General features: G+C 31.9%; 10 protein-coding genes across 10 annotated transcripts; 3 read left to right on the top strand and 7 right to left on the bottom strand.

Moving 5' to 3' along the window:
• Positions 1-36: 36 nt before the first annotated feature.
• On the bottom strand, positions 37-923 carry BX663DRAFT_549918 (scaffold protein Nfu/NifU N terminal-domain-containing protein; the record flags this gene model as incomplete). Its single annotated transcript, XM_051531182.1, has 2 exons — positions 37-668; positions 755-923. The coding sequence occupies 2 exons, from the start codon at positions 921-923 to the stop codon at positions 37-39; spliced, it is 801 nt and encodes a 266-aa protein (XP_051385052.1).
• A 393-nt stretch (positions 924-1316) lies between these two features.
• Positions 1317-3510, top strand: BX663DRAFT_501568 (cytochrome P450). The gene is made up of 8 exons (XM_051526495.1): positions 1317-1631; positions 1710-1782; positions 1853-2128; positions 2203-2534; positions 2587-2673; positions 2729-2848; positions 2904-3213; positions 3288-3510. Exons 1-8 carry the CDS (start codon positions 1371-1373, stop codon positions 3404-3406), a joined length of 1578 nt encoding a protein of 525 aa, XP_051385051.1. The 5' UTR covers positions 1317-1370; the 3' UTR covers positions 3407-3510.
• A 21-nt stretch (positions 3511-3531) lies between these two features.
• BX663DRAFT_501566 (carbon-nitrogen hydrolase) lies at positions 3532-4786 on the bottom strand. Its single transcript, XM_051526494.1, has 4 exons — positions 4590-4786; positions 4035-4503; positions 3867-3970; positions 3532-3802 (listed from the first exon to the last, which is right to left on the bottom strand). The coding sequence occupies exons 1-4, from the start codon at positions 4695-4697 to the stop codon at positions 3644-3646; spliced, it is 840 nt and encodes a 279-aa protein (XP_051385050.1). The 5' UTR covers positions 4698-4786; the 3' UTR covers positions 3532-3643.
• A 447-nt stretch (positions 4787-5233) lies between these two features.
• Positions 5234-6946, top strand: BX663DRAFT_309426 (kinase-like domain-containing protein). The gene is made up of 7 exons (XM_051522062.1): positions 5234-5487; positions 5550-5579; positions 5649-5854; positions 6054-6242; positions 6317-6356; positions 6425-6505; positions 6576-6946. The coding sequence occupies exons 2-7, from the start codon at positions 5561-5563 to the stop codon at positions 6839-6841; spliced, it is 801 nt and encodes a 266-aa protein (XP_051385049.1). The 5' UTR covers positions 5234-5487; positions 5550-5560; the 3' UTR covers positions 6842-6946.
• Positions 6947-7052: 106 nt separating this feature from the next.
• BX663DRAFT_450467 (WD40-repeat-containing domain protein) lies at positions 7053-8989 on the bottom strand. Its single transcript, XM_051523745.1, has 2 exons — positions 8202-8989; positions 7053-8101 (listed from the first exon to the last, which is right to left on the bottom strand). The coding sequence occupies exons 1-2, from the start codon at positions 8968-8970 to the stop codon at positions 7176-7178; spliced, it is 1695 nt and encodes a 564-aa protein (XP_051385048.1). The 5' UTR covers positions 8971-8989; the 3' UTR covers positions 7053-7175.
• Positions 8990-9950: 961 nt separating this feature from the next.
• Positions 9951-10484, bottom strand: BX663DRAFT_501555 (uncharacterized protein). Its single transcript, XM_051526493.1, has 3 exons — positions 10294-10484; positions 10212-10233; positions 9951-10157 (listed from the first exon to the last, which is right to left on the bottom strand). The coding sequence occupies exons 1-3, from the start codon at positions 10312-10314 to the stop codon at positions 10006-10008; spliced, it is 195 nt and encodes a 64-aa protein (XP_051385047.1). The 5' UTR covers positions 10315-10484; the 3' UTR covers positions 9951-10005.
• A 1759-nt stretch (positions 10485-12243) lies between these two features.
• BX663DRAFT_501552 (uncharacterized protein) lies at positions 12244-12586 on the bottom strand. The gene is made up of 2 exons (XM_051526492.1): positions 12547-12586; positions 12244-12469 (listed from the first exon to the last, which is right to left on the bottom strand). Exons 1-2 carry the CDS (start codon positions 12563-12565, stop codon positions 12336-12338), a joined length of 153 nt encoding a protein of 50 aa, XP_051385046.1. The 5' UTR covers positions 12566-12586; the 3' UTR covers positions 12244-12335.
• Positions 12587-12711: 125 nt separating this feature from the next.
• Positions 12712-12999, top strand: BX663DRAFT_501549 (uncharacterized protein). The gene has a single exon (XM_051526491.1). The coding sequence runs from the start codon at positions 12783-12785 to the stop codon at positions 12969-12971; it is 189 nt and encodes a 62-aa protein (XP_051385045.1). The 5' UTR covers positions 12712-12782; the 3' UTR covers positions 12972-12999.
• Positions 13000-13422: 423 nt separating this feature from the next.
• BX663DRAFT_501545 (Protoglobin-domain-containing protein) lies at positions 13423-14338 on the bottom strand. The gene is made up of 2 exons (XM_051526490.1): positions 14220-14338; positions 13423-14150 (listed from the first exon to the last, which is right to left on the bottom strand). The coding sequence occupies exons 1-2, from the start codon at positions 14296-14298 to the stop codon at positions 13519-13521; spliced, it is 711 nt and encodes a 236-aa protein (XP_051385044.1). The 5' UTR covers positions 14299-14338; the 3' UTR covers positions 13423-13518.
• A 204-nt stretch (positions 14339-14542) lies between these two features.
• Positions 14543-18773, bottom strand: BX663DRAFT_430039 (uncharacterized protein; the record flags this gene model as incomplete). The annotated part of the gene is made up of 8 exons (XM_051522774.1): positions 14543-14777; positions 14846-15061; positions 15154-15296; positions 15368-15601; positions 15674-16084; positions 16215-18080; positions 18233-18331; positions 18435-18773. The coding sequence occupies 8 exons, from the start codon at positions 18771-18773 to the stop codon at positions 14543-14545; spliced, it is 3543 nt and encodes a 1180-aa protein (XP_051385043.1).
• Between the last annotated feature and the right edge of the window lie 94 nt (positions 18774-18867).

Below are 18867 nucleotides of genomic sequence, written 5' to 3'. Positions count from 1 at the left end.
ATTATTGATTTCTTTATTATTATCACGCAATATTGTCTATTTTTCACCCAACTTTCTTTCAAGTTTATCAAACTCTTGAAGAGCAATGGCTTCGTTTTCATCAATGATTTGTTCAACACCTTGTACCTCAGGGATATAATGCATCAACATATTTTCAATACCATTTTTAAGAGTAATAATAGAACTGTCACAGCCTCTACAACTTCCTTTTAATTTGAGCTTAACGATACCATTTTCAAATCCACAATATTCAATATCACCTCCATCCTCTTGTATTGAGGGTCGAATTCGGGTATCAAGTAACTCTTTAATCATCTGAACTTCCTCAGGATCATCAGGAAGAATAGTTGTATCATTAGCAGCTAAATCCTCAGAATCATATACAATAGGTTGACCAGATGCAAAATGATCCATAATAGCCGCATAGATATCAGGTTTCATCAATTGCCATTCAGCAGTTTCTTCCTTTGAGATGGTAATAAAATCGGGTCCAAAAAACACTCCTGAGATACCATCAATTTGAAATAATTGTTTAGCAAGTGGCGATTTCATGGATGAACGAACGTCTAAAAATTCTGCAGAGCCACTTCCTAAGACAGGTACACCGGGGATAAATTTAAGTGAATCATTGTTGGGGGTTTGCTCAGTCTGAATGAACATTGAACGAACTAAACACGCAAAAGCAAACACATACAGTCAATATAAATCATTATGTATGTATGTATGTATGTATCATTTCTCTTTTAATTAATACCTTGTTGACGTCCTAACAATGATCCAATATTTTGATAATGTGTACGATTAGCCCAAATGTTATTTTTTGTCATTATTGTTCTTTTCGTAGCATGACTAAATTGAGGAATAAGTGTAGGGCGTAAAGTAGTTATCCTTCTAAATTGAGTAAATAGAATACGAGAAGTCATAATGTTATAATTATGTATAAATACAAGAAAAGGATTAAAGTATTACTAATATAAAGATGGCTTTTTTTTTATGTATAAGATTATCATGGGCTCGCTGATGAATATACAAGTCACATGGTGAAATGTTAAGCTTTATTTTTTATTTTTTTATTTTTTTTTTTTTTTTCAATTACTGCGGGGAAACAATACGAATTAAACTCAATGTGTGTTAAAATGCAGCATAGATTATATTCTAACATGATAAATGCAAGGATACTACTGCTGTTAGCAATCATATTTTTCTATATAAAATCAATTTAACTATATTTTTTCCTTTTTTTTTCTTCTTCTTCTTGATAGATACACATACCCATATAATACATATATTCACAAAGAGAAAAGGCCTTATGGAATTTATACGTGATATTTGTTTAAAAGTAACCTTTATATATACACATATATATATGCATGTATATAAAAAAGTTTCTAATTGTTATTATCCCAAAGAAGAACAGGTTCTTTACTATCAAAGCTGCCGTAATATATTTTGTTATATTGTACATGATTCGTAATCGAATCCTTAAACCACCTAAATCTCTTCGTCATATTCCCTATCAAGGCTATTTTGATTTATTCAAATTAATTATTGGAAAGGAGTCGTATTGGGATTACACTCATAGACTCGTACTTCCACTCATAAATTCTAAACAAAGCAATGGCATCTATCTTGTAAAAAATAAATAAAACTATTATATATACAAAATATATATATATATATATATATATCATGCTTATTGTTATTATTAGGAACCTGGTACGAGTGGTTGGGAAGTTCATATTGCAAATCCTCAGGTTGCTAAACAAATCTTACAGAAACATGGTATAATAACAGGATGGTAGTATTGATAATACATCTTAAAATTTTATTTCTTTTTTTTTCTTGTATGCAGAAATGTTTCCCAAAGTAAACTTTAAAAATATCCTAAAGGATACTCTTGCTGGTAAATTTTCAGCAGGATCTAATATGGTTTTTCTTAACGGCCATGAATGGAAGTCTCAAAGGGCAATTGTGAATCCTGCTTTCCATCGATCAATGCCTGTTCGATTATTTGGGGAGTTGGCTTGTAAATTGATTCGCGTGATGGAAACGATGGATGAAACTGTAACAGACTTTACAGACTTGATGGAAAGATTAACTTTGGATGCTATTGGAAGAGCTGGTTTTGGTATATAATAATAATAATATGCGTATTTGTAGTAGTTTTAATATTTGAATATATATATATATATTACCGGCTAGGATTTGATTTTCATTCTATTGAAGACAGAGATAATAAATGGACACATATTTACAAGGATATCAGTGTAGGTATGCAAGATCCTCTCTATCTTCTCTTTCCCAAATTAGAAACGGATAAAATAGTTTGGTTAATTCCTAAAAGATGGGCACTTCATCGTAAAATGGATGATTTTTTAAAGATGCTAGATGAAATTATTATTGCTAAAAGAAATAGTTTAAAAGAGAATAAAGTATATAATACTGATCTTGAAGAAAATGAAAAAGATCTTTTAACTTTAATGCTTGAAGATGAATCCAACACTCAAGGTACCTATACAAACAAAGAATTAAAGGTTAGACTCTATAATAGAATGATCATTACGTTTCTTACTTCTCTCTCTCTAGAATAATCTTTGTTTGTTCTTTTTGGCAGGGCATGATACAACTGCAAATGCTCTTTCATTTGCTGTTTATTTTTTAGCAAAGCATCCAGTATGTTATATAAATAAGCTCTTTATTTCTTTCTTTATTTATTTGTTTTATGTAGGATATTCAACAAAAAGCCAGAGAAGAAGCAATTAGAGTTTTGGGAAATGAACCTAAAGATATCACGCCTTTTCTTGAACAAATAAAAAGACTAGTTTATCTCAATCAAGTGATTAAAGAGGTAATTTTAAATAGACTGTGATATATATAATTCAATTATTATTGATTATGTACAGACTTTACGTATATTTGGCCCAGTAGTTCAAACTATTCCTAGAGTCGCTCATGAAGATATTGTATTTTTAGATACTTTTATACCAAAGGGAACACCAATTGTAGTAGATATTTTTAACATTCAGCATTGTGAAAAATTTTGGAAAAATGCTGAAGAATTCAACCCTGATCGATTTGCTGACCCAGTAGCTCATTCAACAACTGCTATGGATGAAGGTTTTATTCACTATTTGCCCTTTGGCTATGGTGCAAGACAATGTCTCGGAATAAAATTTAGTTTAAATGAACAACTAGTTTTGTTATCTATGCTATGTATGTATCAATCTATCTATCTATCTATATATTATAATATAAACCTGATTTCGTTTTTTTTTTCTATATTACAGTAAGAAAATTTACCTGGAAAATACCTGAAAATTCAATTCACAAAGATAAATTGAATACTGCTGGTTCTTTCTTTATTGGCCCTCATATACTGGATATGGTTTTTAAGAAGAGATACTAACGTCATTTATTTCTACAGCTTGCTTACTTATGGTTACTATTATATACGTTCTCATTAAACACACACACACACACACACACACACACACACACACACACACACACATACATACATTACTTTATTTGATTAATATGAGACGTCACTAATAAAGGATGTCTCTCTTTTTGTTGTTGTTGTTGTTGTTGTTGTTGCTCTCATTGGGGAGAGGGAAGTTTTGTTTTTTTATAATATTTTATTTTATTCAATACTAGGATACAAATCAGTTCGACGGTGAGTCATAACAGGCATCTCGGCTCGAATCTTTTTCATATAGTCCAAATCAATATTGGCTATTGCTATTGATGGTTGAGTATTCTCGGGACATTCAGCAAGTACTTTTCCCCAAGGGTCTACAATCTATCATGAATTATTATTAAATGGATGACTTGAAAGGTAATCGTTTGTTATGAATGATATTTACCATAGCATGACCATAGCTTGCTCTTTTCTCATTATGTTGGCCTATTTGTGCTGCAGCTATAACATAAGTTTGAGTTTCAATTGCTCTTGCCCTTAATAAAGTCTCTGTTACAGTCGTGTTAGTTAGTTTGAATAAGCCCCAACTCTCTTTGTCGAATTTAATATTTACCCCAATGAGCCATGCCGGTTTTAATTGTAAAGGCACTTGGGAAAGCAAGTATCTCAGCACCCCTTTTCCTCAAGGCAATAGATGCTTCAGGGAATCGTACATCATAACAAGTTTGTAATCCTAATTTCCCAATGGGGGTTAATATAGGATGACCCAACTCCTGACCCTCCATTGTACTATCACTTTCCATAAGCCTTGGTCCATTTTCAATATCCACATTGAATAGGTGAATTTTTCGGTAGACAGTAATAAGCTCCCCTCGGTTGTCGATGACAAGATGACTGTTGTAAATCTTATTGTTGGTTGACGATACTAATTCATGAACACCGACGGAGACCCAAATATTGGCTTGTTGAGCGGCTTCTTTTAAAGAAAGAACAAATTCGGATTTCTCAATAGATGTTGTTAATTGAAGCGTTTCTTGTTTCGTAAAAGAGATGAAGTCTGATGCTTCAGGAAGAAAAATCATCTAAATCAAAGTAACAGAAAGAGAGAAGTCGTTATATAAGCAAAGCATTATATATGTATATATATAAATATCTTTCTTTTTTTTACTTTGGCACCTAGACGTGCTGCTTGAAGAATAAGATTTCGACATGCAAGTCTATTTGAATGAATAATTGATGTTGCGCAGAATTGACCAACAGCAGCAATAGTGTTCATATCTGTATATATTTTTATATTTATATAGAAAAAAAAATGGCAAGATACAAAACTGGTATGTCCCTGATAAATTTAATTATCAGTTAAAAACACACACACACACAAAAAAAAATAAAAATAAAAATCATAGTAATAATAATAACGATAATAATAAATAGGGATCTTCATCAAAATTCCTTTAAACGATTCATAAATTGTTTTCCTATTCATTATAGACAACATGCATTTTTATAACTAATGAATTATTAACCTCGGATTATTTTGTTTATAAAATAAAGGGGTTTTATTTTCTTTCTTTAATGTCTAAATACTGTTCGACTAAATACAACATTTGCAAATAACTCTTCTCTTCTATTTTGACATTAAGCAAAGTGTTACATCTGCTAACTCATAGTATATGAATATCTATAAATGTATACATACATACATGTATATTCCAATAATACACATTATTGTATAATCACGTGTAACCATTCGTTGAAGGTATAACCTATTATACATAAAGTCTTTTTTATTATTATTATTATTCTTTTCCCTTTTTTTTTCTTTCAATTATTTATATTAACAAAAAAAAATGACAAAATCAACGATTATGAAACGAATTATTACTTTATTTAAGAAAACGCATGAAAAAAAAGAAAAAACAGCCTATCCCTCAGATTTGGAAAATACATACAAAATTACAAAAAGACTTTAGGGGTAGGTTCATTTGCTGTTGTCAAGGAATGTATTCATCGTTCTACCAATGAGCGTTTTGCCCTCAAGATCATTTTAAAAAAGGCAATTGCAGGTAATAAATCTTCTTTTGTTTTTATTTTTTTTTTTTTTTTTAAAAAAATCTCATTATATTAGGGAAGGAACATATGCTTAGTAGTGAGCTAGGTAAATGCGATGTGTATATGTATATAAGTTGATTTGATAAAGATGTGATATTTATCATATTTGTATCAGATATTTTGAAACAAGTGAGACATCCACATATTGTATCAATGCATGATTTATATGAATCCAAAGATGCTGTCTACATCGTCACGGATTTAGCAAGTGGAGGAGAGTTATTTCAACAATTATTAAAAAAAGGTAGCTATACTGAAAAGGATGCATCTAACTTGACAAGACAAATGCTAGAAGGTTTACACTATTTACATGAAAGAGATGTATGTAAGTAAAAAGAAAGAAAGAAAGAAAGAAAGAAAGAAAGAAAAAAAAGGGTCAATTATCTAGAGAAAAAGATATAAATACATACATACTCATTACATAATAGATTGTTCATCGAGATATGAAGCCAGAAAATGTATGTAATATAATGCTTATACATGTTGGTAAACTCACTTTTCTTTTCTTTTTTTTTCACAGTTATTATTCCAAACAGCTGAAGATAATGCAAATTTGATGATCACTGATTTTGGTCTATCTAAAATACTTAAAGGACAAGATGATATTCTAACAACTGCTTGCGGTACACCAGGATATGTTGCTCCTGAGGTATTATTGCAAACTGGGCATAATAAACCTGTAGACTTATGGAGTGTGGGTGTTATATTGGTAATTATATAAATATATAATATTATTTAATTATATTATGTGCTGTATAGTAAATAACTAACTCAATGACATAGTTTACTTTATTAAGTGGATATACTCCATTTTGGGGAGAAGGTATATAGTATATAATAATTTAGAATATAGAGTACAAATTTGATTTTTCTTTCTATATACACATAAAGATCAAGCAAGCTTATTTGAATCTATTATGTCCGGAAAATATGATTATGATGAAGAATATTGGTCTGATATTTCTGATTCAGGTACGTTATATATACATATATACATATATACACAAGGAAGCTAACACAACATTAGCAAAAAACTTGATAGATCGACTTTTGGCATTTGATCCCAACAAGCGAATTACAGCTGAAGAAGCGCTATTACATCCTTGGATTACTGGGTCTAAAGAAGCAGGTCCACGGGCAAATACTAACTTGGTGCCTACTGTTAGGAAAGGTTATAGTAGTAGAAGTAGTTTTACTGCTGTATTACTTTTAAATAAATTAAAAGTATCCGAAGAAGACATGTCAAGTAGTGATGAAGAAAAAGTAAAGAAAATTGAGAAAGTAAAGGAATTAAATATTCCTTTTTAAGCACTTTCGCCCTAAAATTTATACTTGAAATAAAGCAATTGATATTATATTCTTTTAGAAAGCCTCAGTTTTGAGAATACTATGTGATGTATTTACACTTTATTCGATTATATACACTTTTTTTTCTTTTTTTTTTTTTTTTTTTTTTTTTTTTAGTAGATTCCATTGCTGTTCAGCAAATTACTTTACAAAAGTAAACCATCTTTGACTACACGACATTGGATGCTAGAATCAGACTAAGTAGGGAGTATTTCTTTTTTTTTTTTTTCTTTAAATAAAAATCCTCAGATGGGTGCTGTAAGAAACCTACATAATTGTATATAGAAAGCAATAATTACATAAAGCAAACCCAAGATTTGCCAGTTTTCCTTAAATTAGAGTCTACATTATCTAATTCTACAATGTCAAAGTCTTGATGATAATCTGTTGAGTTCTTTAAATCAAAATCCCAACAATAGAGTCTTTCTTCATAATGATTCTGTGCACGAACTTCAATAGAAGCAAATACTTTTGAAAAGTCAGGGGTTAATCTTATATCTGTAATTGTATAGTTTTGGTATGGATTCTCTAGAGTAGGAAGAAGTTTATAAGCAATCTTCCCCGTTTGTAAATCCCACACATTAATGCAAGCACTTGTTTGAGGTATCGTCATGATTAGATGATGGTGGTTATCTTCTTCAACTGTGTTGATAGATTTATAATATTGGTATAACTGATAGGGTGTCATGTGTGCAACTGCTGGTATCTCCTTTATTTTGTTATCATCCAGTTTTGCTATATAACCCATTGCTGATTTTCTTTGGTTATTACTATGATGATTACGTTGAAGCACTATATTTTGATCGGATGGCACTAATTTAACTGCATTTATTTTGTTGTTAGCGACTTTACCCTTTGCAAGCAGGAAAAAGGGAGTAAGACAGGGTCGAGTAAAAGCTGAGATGTCCTCTGTAATCCATTCACTATCTTGCTGCTGTTGTAATGTTTCTTCCTGTAATTCATAGACAAGTGATCCAGTCAATAATGAAAATATAAGTATCGGTCCAGATGCATCAGGAGCACAAGCTATTAGATGATCATTCACTTCAATTTCCCCTACACCCTGATACCAATCATTTCTTCCAGACAAATAGGATGAAATATTAATCATGCCTCGTCGTGTGGGTCGATGATGAGTTGTCCATTCTGTACAGTTGTCGTCATTGCATTTATCTAAATCCCATACACAAATAACATTATCTGATCCGCCACTTACGACAACTAGTATTGTTTGTTTATTATCAAATAAAAAAAGTGAAGTTTGTTTTGTTAATAACGGTAAAAAAAATAAAATAAAATAAAATAAAATAGATAGGCTTACCATCATTATTCATACTAATGCATAATGTACGTCCACGATGACCATGCCATATTCTTACTAAGGATTTAGTTGATAAATCCCAGATAGCAACTGTACCATCGAGCCCTCCTGTAGCTAACCATTTTGAAGAAGGATGAGTGTAATGACAAACAATCGAATGTACGTTTATCGCTTCTGTCCAATTATTAGGTATACTAGTAGTAGTAGTAGCCTCAAAAAAGAATCTCTCTTTTGTTCTCGGAGATTGAATTATAAGACTTTGAGATCCAGTCATAGGATGATGATAATTTGGATTTGATCGTATTATTTGAGCATGAGGAGAAACGGTTAAGTTTGTAAACATACCTTGTTCTTGTGGTGTACCAATAACTGTACAACAAGAGACTAATTTATTATTTATGCTACTACTACTATTGGTTACAACAGAAGGATAGAATCCTTTAGCATAGCCATTATACCAATTCTTCGTAATCCTATACATATCTTGCCAGCTTCGTTGATTTTTGTTACATATCCCTTTATTAGAAGAAGGTATTGGAAACTGTAGAGACCAAAATCGTCGAGTGTTGAATTTTTCAAAATCTCGGTGACAAACATTAGGCCATATGACATCATCGTAATGTAAAATAACTCGAAGCCAATGTCGACATACTTGTTTACAAGAATTCAAGGTGATACCATCCAAGTAGCTAAATATACATAATAACAATTCTGTCGGAAACAGTCTATTATTATCTTGCTGATTACATTCACATGAAAAATTCTTCATTGTAGAATAAAAAAAAAAATAAAATAAAATAAAATAAAATGAAAATTTTTAATTTAGAAAAAAAAAAAAAATATCCTAAGAGGTTGTTGGTAAATAATCCAACAACGCAAATTTAAATCCAAGCGATTACTGAGACAACTGCAATACGAAAGGATAACGACTACTCCCTATTTGCTTTTATTTTTAACCAATTTTTTTACATCTAAGAAAAAAAGAAAAAAAAAAAAATTAGAACCCCTATTATTGATACAAATGTTAAAATTGACTTAGACCAATCCAAGAAAAAAAAAAATCTTGATTACAGTCAAAGAAACTAGGTTGGGTCAATAAAAAAATTCTTTGACCATTTCCAAAATAAATAGGGACACCAATATGAGAATGGGGCATTGGCACGAAAATAGTACACAGAAGGAAATATGGGACACCAGTGTGAAAATGGGACACATAAGAGAATATGGGACTATACTGAACAAATTTAAAGATTTTTTTTTTGCTTTGATTTAAGGGGTTGTAACCCTAAAAAACAGCTACCCTCTATAGCGCTCGTATCATTCTAGTAATTCATGATCTAAGAGTCAAAGACAAAATTCATTTGTGTATAACTTTTTACTTAACCAACAAGGCCTTTATTGTTTAAATGATAGCTGAAGTAATTCTACTCAGTTATAAAAATGAATTTAAATAATCAAAAGCTATATTCGAGATAAATAGTCGACAAGATCATACATAATTGGCAGAAGGGGAACAGACCTACGATGAGTAAGGTTAGAGAGATATTTTTGATTATTTTTTAAATAATCCATTTCCCCTCTGTAATATTAGCCAATCACTAGTCTTGAGCCCACTTGGTCATGAAAATACTGAATGCAATATATGTATATGCATATTATCATCATTGCTTTCTCTCTTTCATGATAACTCATTAAAATAAAAGTTTGTTCAAAGTAAGACTAAATTTGTGATGATCATTAAGCTTAAGGAGAGAATTATGAGAGCATAACATAATGGATGAACCATTTCTTATGTCATATTTATTTATTGTTTATTATATTTTCTTTCGGGACAACATACACTTTTGCCACCATTAGCAATTAAATCTTTACAGCATTTTTTTAAATTGTCTAATTCCTTTGTACACTTTGATTCTTGATAGTTGTTTTTTGTCAAACAGTCTTGAATGGCACAAGCTAATTATTAATGTTAATAACTTCAACACCATGTTTTAATAATATAAGTCATACCAAATTTTTGACAAGGAGGGATCTATTTTGGAGACATTTAGAACCCCCCTTTTTTTTATTACAAAGAATAAGTCATTATTACCTCTGATTGTGATGTTGGCATTTGTAAAGACAAATATTCTAGATTATAATATATCTATTTCTTTTTATTTATTTTTATTTTTTAATTTTTTTTTTAAAAAAAAAAATATAAATATATATTAAAGTTAATGTAGCAAGGATATTGTATGCTATTATTTTTCAACTTTGGTATAATGCTGCTGTTCATTGTAGTAGTAGGAGGAGGAGGGCCAATAATGAACAGCTTTGCACGAGGGCAGCCAATGACAAGTGACTTTTTTTCTATTTTCCCCAATTATTAGTCTTTCATTTATGCAAAATAATAGTAATGTTAATAATACATGAAGGCAAAAAAAAAAATTGTGGAATTATCTCATTTAGTATTATTAGAAGCTTCTTCCTCTTTCATAAACAGTGCTTTCTTCTTTGCCTAATTTATTTTATTAGGGAACTCTTTCAACAACAACAACAATCCTTTCAGGGCTGCAATTTCTTTCCTTGTGACTGTCATGTTAATATAGTATTTCTACAATGGAAATTAGACGAAAGATAATTAGTTTTCAGACGAATAGAGATATATGTTTAGACCTTTTTCACCTACTAACATTCAATAATGTAGTATATTCTAATTGATAATTGCCAAATAATAATTTCTGGTCCTGTACGCCGAGAGACAGTGGATGCAGGTGGATCTCTGAGACTGAATTTATTTGAAGAAAGCTTGAAGGCTTAGCTTGGAGGGCAAGTGGGTGTGCCTAATTTTATAATCATAAGCCAAATAATCCTTTATAAACATTTTGCTTACAACACAACTGGTGATAGCCTCAAGTGTTTGAACCATAAGTGAAGGTCGAAAGAAAAAATGACAACCTCCGCTCGGCAGGATACCACACCACACCCACCACCAGTAATAAAATAAATGTTATCCGTATAATCACCTTTTTTTTAAAAAAAAATCTTAGGTAAATTGTTTTTCTTTCACTTTATTACTCTATTGAATATGTCTAATGAATATCGGTCTGGCATTATTAAAATAAAAAAAGAAACACAATAATCGACTGGTATTTAATGAAGGCCAGAACTTAATAAAAAATGTATATATATAAAGTTTTTACTAACTGATATTACAGCAAACGCGAAGTGTACTGACTGTGAAGAAGTAGGACATTTCAATAAAAACTACTACAGGTGCAAGTTTTACAAAGAAGTAGCCGTTGATGATGGTACGGCAATTTAATATTATACTATTTATATATAACAATGATCACGTATAGTTGGAACTTCAAACAAGAAAAGAAAGCAAAGCGAAAGTTTGAAGCAAGCTAAACAAACAGCAAAACGACAAAAGACCACAAATGATAATGTGACTAATCTTCATTGTAAGAAATGCTGTGGTGATAATTATTCTACAGCAAGATCTCCCTTATGCCCATACAATATAACACCTGAAGACAGTAAGATTGTTTTATGATGTTTTCAATTTTGGGAAACTGCGATACAAAGGGTGAGTATAGATAGAGATTGTATCAAATCAGGCTTATGTATTTCTTACTTTTATATTTGTAGCATTGCTGAATTAACACCAGATGGAAACTACCAGATCCTTTTTGGAAATTTGATACGGACTGATGGGTTTGTTGTGGATTTTTTGTTTCACAAAAGATGTCAAGCCAGTTACGGTCCTTATTTGCAACGCTTTGAGTTGACTCTTCGTGACTTCACTTTACCAGAAGTAACAAAGGATTATCATCCAATTTTTGTTGACCCTGGGAGAAAGTCTGTATTCACTGCTGTGAGTGGTTTAAACGAGTCTAGGCACCCAATAATCCGCTGCAGTACTAAAGAGTATTATCATCTTACTAGTTCGACTTTTTTTTTCTGCCCAGCAGCAATTTTTGAAAAGTCAAAACGGAATAGAGGATACTGAATCAAGAGTTCCCACAACCAAGACATCAAACCTGGAGCGTTTTTTAGACTATGTTCAATATCTGTTTGACAACATAAATACTTTATTCAACTTTTACAATTCCAGTACTGCAAAAAAAAAAAACGCTTCCAACTTTATCAAGAAAGGCAAAAAGCGCAAGAAACTATGGTCAATATGCTTATAAACGGCGACACCAAATATAATCGAAGTAGGAGAAACAAGAAGAGGCGGAAAAAGAAGAAGCGAAAGAAGAGACCAAATAAGAACGATGCTATCAAGTATAAATATTTTCTACTTGAATATATTCAAACAGTTATTAATTCAATTTTTTTTTCTTTAGAGAAAAACCGAACAAATGGAGGCCCATCAAATACAAAGAAGACAAGACGAAGGTTCCTCTGATAGTATTTGGAAGTGAAATATTTAATAAGGACACCAATAAGATCAGGACGCTCAGATGTGGGGTGACGGGCATTTTATGGCGCGCGCTGAAAAGGCGAGAAGCGGCTGGACAACTTATCACAATCATAATTGACGAGTTCCGAACATCCAAAGTATGCAGTAAATGCCAAACTCCAACCTTGATGCCAACCTCGCCTGTTACTAGATTGAGTATACTTGCCTGTTCTTCTTGTCATACTCTTTGGCAAAGAGACATTAATGCTTCCCGAAACATGCTGACAATCTCTATCAGCATTTGGCAGGGACGAGAAAGACCAACACCTTTTCAACGCACCACTACCACCACCACACCGCCACAGTCATCGCTGTAATAAACAAAGCTTACCTAGTGTATTTAGATGACCACATTCACTCAACTTTTGTTGTTTGGATGCTTTACAGGTAAGCGTCTGAAAATTATGTTTACTTTGTTTAAAAACTAGTCTCACTTCTTCTTTGTTTATCTAAAAAAGGTAAGCTAAACATCTGAAAGTTAATTTTCATTCGTCGAACATCGTCTGAATTTAAAGTAATTGTTCTAGGTTTACTATTCTTCATCTAGATATCATTGGTCAAAAATAGATATATAAAAATATATAAAAATATATCAATAGATGTATTATTATATCAGTACCCATTTAGAATAATAATATTAATAATAATAATAAATATGTAGGTAGTGAGTAGTAGTAGTAGATAATGATTATAACTATTGAAATTCATGGTACTAAAATTAGTCATTGATAAAAGACATAATAATAATACTACTACTATTCTTATCTAAACAAAAAGATCAATGCAGCCCCTGTCTGAAACACGACATTTATACATATAAATAAATAAATAAATAATGATAGTTTTATATTATTTAAAGAACAATTAAATACGACGGAAATAATAATAAACACCTAAAGCACCAGCAAGGACACCAACAGCAAGAGGAACAATGGAAGCAGGATTAGTTAAACAACCTTCACTCTTCTTGACCAACACGTTAGCATCATGAACAGTAGCAGGATTACAGTAGTATTTAGCGAAATAATCATTTTGAATCCAAAGTAATTTATTAAAAGCCAATAACGCCTTTGATTCTGTCTCACGATCTAATTGAAGAGATAATAAGCCACCTACTAAAGTGGACTCCACAAACCCCATCAAGGCATTAATATGAATATAATCCACGTTAATCTTGGATTTCTTTTCAGGCGTATCCGTATGAATCTTTGCAACCCAATCCAAATAACGTAAGAAACGTTCATCATAAGGACCTGAAAGAATCTTGTAAAGATATTTGCTAAGGAAATCCTTACGGAACTTAATCTGTGGGTGATCCAAGGTTAAATCTTCAAGTGAGGTAGGTGCCACACCTTCAAAGCCTTCATTCTTGGGTACAAAATGTTTTTTAGTTACGTCGAATTGAAAGAGTTTAGCATAAACAGCATCCACCACAACAGGCACCAAAGGACGTACTTTATCAGCCACTGCTTCAATAGCTTTAATATCCTCTTCACCTAATAATTTTATTATTAATAACAAGCCCCCTCTTTATATAAATATATAAAAGAATAAACCCAACTTACCAAAATCCATAAATTTAGCTACATAGTCAAAACGATATTGACTATCAGAGTATAATTGAGCAGATTCAATATGTTGCATTCTTTATTGTAAGTATTTATTTTTTAAAGGAAAAAAAAAAAAAAAAGAAAAAAAAACCCAGTACAATGAAAACTTTAATTTTTATATTAAAAAAAAAAAAAAAAAAAAAAGAAAAGACAATGGCATTATTACTAAAATAAATAAATCACCTCATTTCCAAATTAGGATTACAAACAAACTGTTATAAACAGTTCAGGGGTGTAACGAAATACAATAAGTTTATTCTAATAATTAAATTACAGCTTCAATTTAAGCCCGATGGCTTTTGAATAGTTGTGTCATAAGCACGAATAATTTTCGTTTGATCAGATTCATTTTGTGAGAAGGCATAACCACGATTACGTTTTAATCTTTGAATACGACGTACTTTGTTCACTGCTTGTCTAAATCGATCCATTCTTGGTCTGTAATCTGGTATATTATAAAATTGAATCTCTTGAATGTAATGGTATGGCATTGGCCAGAACACACGTTGACCACTAAAAATAGATCATGAATTTCATATAAACATACATTTCGTTACACTCATCATCATCCTATTACTTACTATTTCCAAATAAAGTCACGTAAATTACAAATGAAAGGAATGATGATCAAGAACAACCAAAAGTTAACATTCCCCCATAACATAGGTATAATACCAAAATATTCGGGCAAGGCGTTCACAGATATAGCGGGTAGAATATATGCAACAATAATCAAATAAAGGAACCAAATTGCCATGGATCCTATCATTGAAATGAATGTATAGTTTGTCCAATAACTTTTTTTTTTTTTTTTTTTTTTTTTTACAGAAAAATAAACCAATAAGCATTAGCGGAATACGGGGAGTATCGGTCTCATTACTTTACTTACTCTATAATTAATACTCCTTTCCATAAAATACATCCCAAGACTGCTGTAAAGACAGTTGTACCTGCCCACCATTGTCCACCTGTTAATCCATTCTTAAATACCCCTTCACTTCTAAATGCCGCTACACCTAAAAAGAACAAAAGCTAAACAATAAAGTTAGTTTACCCTCCCCCAATTCTTTTGACTCATCTATCCCGCATAAATATATAGTTACTATAGAGTGAAATGTAGCATTTCCGATCCAACCCCAGAATTTTTTTTGATTAAAAAAGACATTCTTTTGACCAAGTGAATACATTTGAGGGTATTGATAAAGCATACGTGCAGTGACAACCTTGTCAAAGATACCAATCACAAGGGGCGGTAAAAATGTGAAAATAACGTTGAAGAATGACATTGTCCATGATTCATAAAGTGTAGATCCAGAAAAACCATTATAAAAAGCATACTATACAAAGAAACATTCGTTATATATATGTATATATATGTATATGTATGTATATTTTCTCTGATATTTTACCCAGAATTGTGTTAAATAAAGTGCAATATTCTTATAAAAGTAATAAAAAATCATTTTACTTAATCGTTGATAAGCCCAAGCACCATGAACTAATAATAATTTTTTTAGAAATCGGAATTGAGAGATTGAGAAATCTGCACTTCGAGCTGCTTGAAGACCTTCTACACCACTAATACCAATACCAACATGGGCTGCTTGAATCATAGATACATCATTAGCTCCATCACCAATGGCTAAAAGAATAGATGTATCATATTTTTTAACACATTTTACAACAAGCGCTTTTTGAAGTGGTGAAACACGACAACAGATAACTGCTTTACAAAGCACGGCAAGATCAAAAAAGACTTTTTCAATGTCCTTTTCAAGTGCATAAGTTAATGCTTTACCATCGATAATAAATGCTAATGGCTATACATACACGCACACACGCACATATATATATATATATATATTTAAATTAACATACAAATAGATATAAATGTATATAAATATACATATATATATATATGTATATTTATATATATATATATATTTTTACCTCCATATCTTCTCCTCGTGTCATCACTTCATTAATATCTCGTAACTTCTTTTCTAAAAAGCTCTTTGTCTCCCAATGATTATCTTCGTTACAAATAATTAAACTCATATCTTCATTTAATAATTTACAACTATATCCAATATTGATGGCTGTCTCTTGTCGATCCCCCGTTAAAACCCAGATATTGATACCTGCTTCTTGAAGCGTATGAATGGTATCTGGAACCCCATCTTGAAGACGATCTTCAATAGCAGTGGCACCTAATAGAAATAAATCTTTTTCAATCATCTCTGCTGCTTTATCTAATTCCTCTTGTCGGTTTACTAAAGTAGTCGCTGCTGCATCTTGGATCTGCGACCATCGTGCATATTCTTCTTCTGATATCTCACGCATAGCAATACAAAGTGTACGGAGACCCTCTGATGCACATTCTTCTAATTGAATCAAAGTAGGTTCCACAAATGGATTTTCAGCTGCAAGACGTTCAAGGATGACGGTATCCGCACCTTTACAATAGAGTTTAATACGATTATCAGGACCACGTACGATAGCTGACATACGCTTTCGAGACGAGTTGAATTCACAGATGTTGAGAACTTGGAATTCTTGTTCTTGACCTCGAATCGTACAGGTAATTGAATGTGGACGACGTGTATGGAAACGATAGCCTAGTGATGCCGCACCTCGAACAAGGGCTCCCTCATCGGGGGATGATGCTTGATAGACGACTTCATCTGAACCCTCTTGCCGTTCTGGAATGACTGTATGACAGACAGCTAAAAGGGTTAAAAATTCATTAATGACATTAGCAGTAGAATGCGTATTTAAATGGGTTTGTAATTGATCAAATGTATATTGTAAAGTAGGATCATCAGATCCTTCGTGTGCTCTCTTATCCGCATCTACTTGATCAGCATAAAATAATCCACCAATCGAGACTTGTCGAAACTGCATTTCATTACAGGTTAATGTGCCTGTTTTATCTGAAAAGATAAACTTCACTTGTCCCAACTCTTCAATCAAACTACTATTACGTGCTGTAGCGGCCGTATTGGTCTTTTCATAATAGAGATCCAAATCATTTTCAACTAAATAAGCTAAAACAAATTTAACGACTTCCATTGTGACCATTAGACTGATAGGAATAAAGGCGCTGAATAAAATCAAAAAGGTCAAGATATCATAACCAAATTCTCTACCATATCCCCAACCTGAATTCATTGGTAAATAAGTCGCTTGTTGACCACGATATTTACTGAACAGAACACCCCCTATTGCCCCCGCAAAACTCATGGCGATCAAGATCCAAAAGAGATACATAATATTACGATTAGTAATAAAGGAGACGTTAGAAATCTTGGAGGGCTTTTTACTTGAATTCAGCATCAGTTTAGTCTCATGGCCTGTAAAGATAACGACCCCATAGATCCAAGACGTATTTCTTAATTGAGCACCTCTTAATAAAAGCTGAGTAGGGGTCAAGGGTAAGTCACGATGATGATGACTACCAAAGGAAGTTAAAGCCAAAGTACCATCATAGTTATACAAACGATTATTAGGTTGTTCAGAACGAATGACACCTTGTAATCGACTCATGTCAGTTGGATTCAAAATAGTGGCTGTCTGAGATAAAGCTTGTTTAATTTTTAGGTTCACTTCACCATCTAGATTACTGGTTTCAATATAGCAAAGACCTTCAGGTTCAGAACTACTAATTAAAATTAAATCGGCAGGAAAATTCTCTCCACTTTCAATACGTAACACATCGCCAACTTTGACATTTTCCCATTTTGTTTCTATAAATTGAGTATCTCGTAGTACTTTACATTTTTTAGAGTTAACCTCTGCGTCTGAACGATGAATACACTACATTTTATATGATTGGTTAGCTTATATACTTTATCCTTTTCTCACTCACTCTCACTCACTCACTCACTCACTCACTGACTCACTCACTCACTGACTCACTCACTCACTCACTCACTCACACACTCTCTCTACTTTCTCTTTCTATTTACCCAGTCTTCAATTATTTCTTTTACGGCTGTAATAATTAATACAATCACTAATGGTACAAGTGTAGTCCATTTTGATACTGGAGAAACATCAGGAATTTGCTAATACAAAAAGAAAAATAATAATATTAATAATAATAATAATAATAATCCCACTCCCTCTCTATGTTGATTTACTATCTATTTTTTTTTTTTTTTTTTTTACCTGAATACACGAAATAAATAAGAAAAAAAGATTTGCATATTTTGAAAATTCTTCATATAAAAATTTTGGTAAAAAAGTGAAAAAAGTATATTTGCCGGTGGTGACACGATTATGTAAGAAGTCTTGTTCATCATTCAGTGGATCATTGTTGATATGAATGATACGAGCACCATTTTCACCAGGGATGCCTGAGATGGGTTGCTTACGATTCAATAAGCTGGCTATCGTTTGTCGCCAAGTGCGTCTACGTTTCTTGGGTAGTTGCAGATTGGCACGTGCATAAGGTGATCTTGATTCTAATCCTTCTGGTTCATCTGCTGCTGTTGAAGCTAAAACCATACTATAATTCGCAGGTGCAGCATTGTGTTTTTTATTAGTATTATTATTGATAGTTGATTTAAATATATAGCTATTTTCCGCATGATCTTCAAAA

This window comes from Cokeromyces recurvatus, assembly GCF_025118155.1.
Source record: "Cokeromyces recurvatus strain NRRL 2243 chromosome Unknown BX663scaffold_6, whole genome shotgun sequence".
In the NCBI taxonomy this organism is placed as follows: domain Eukaryota; kingdom Fungi; phylum Mucoromycota; class Mucoromycetes; order Mucorales; family Mucoraceae; genus Cokeromyces; species Cokeromyces recurvatus.
Note: the sequence above shows the minus strand (reverse complement) of the source record. Positions and strands in the feature narration are given on the sequence as shown.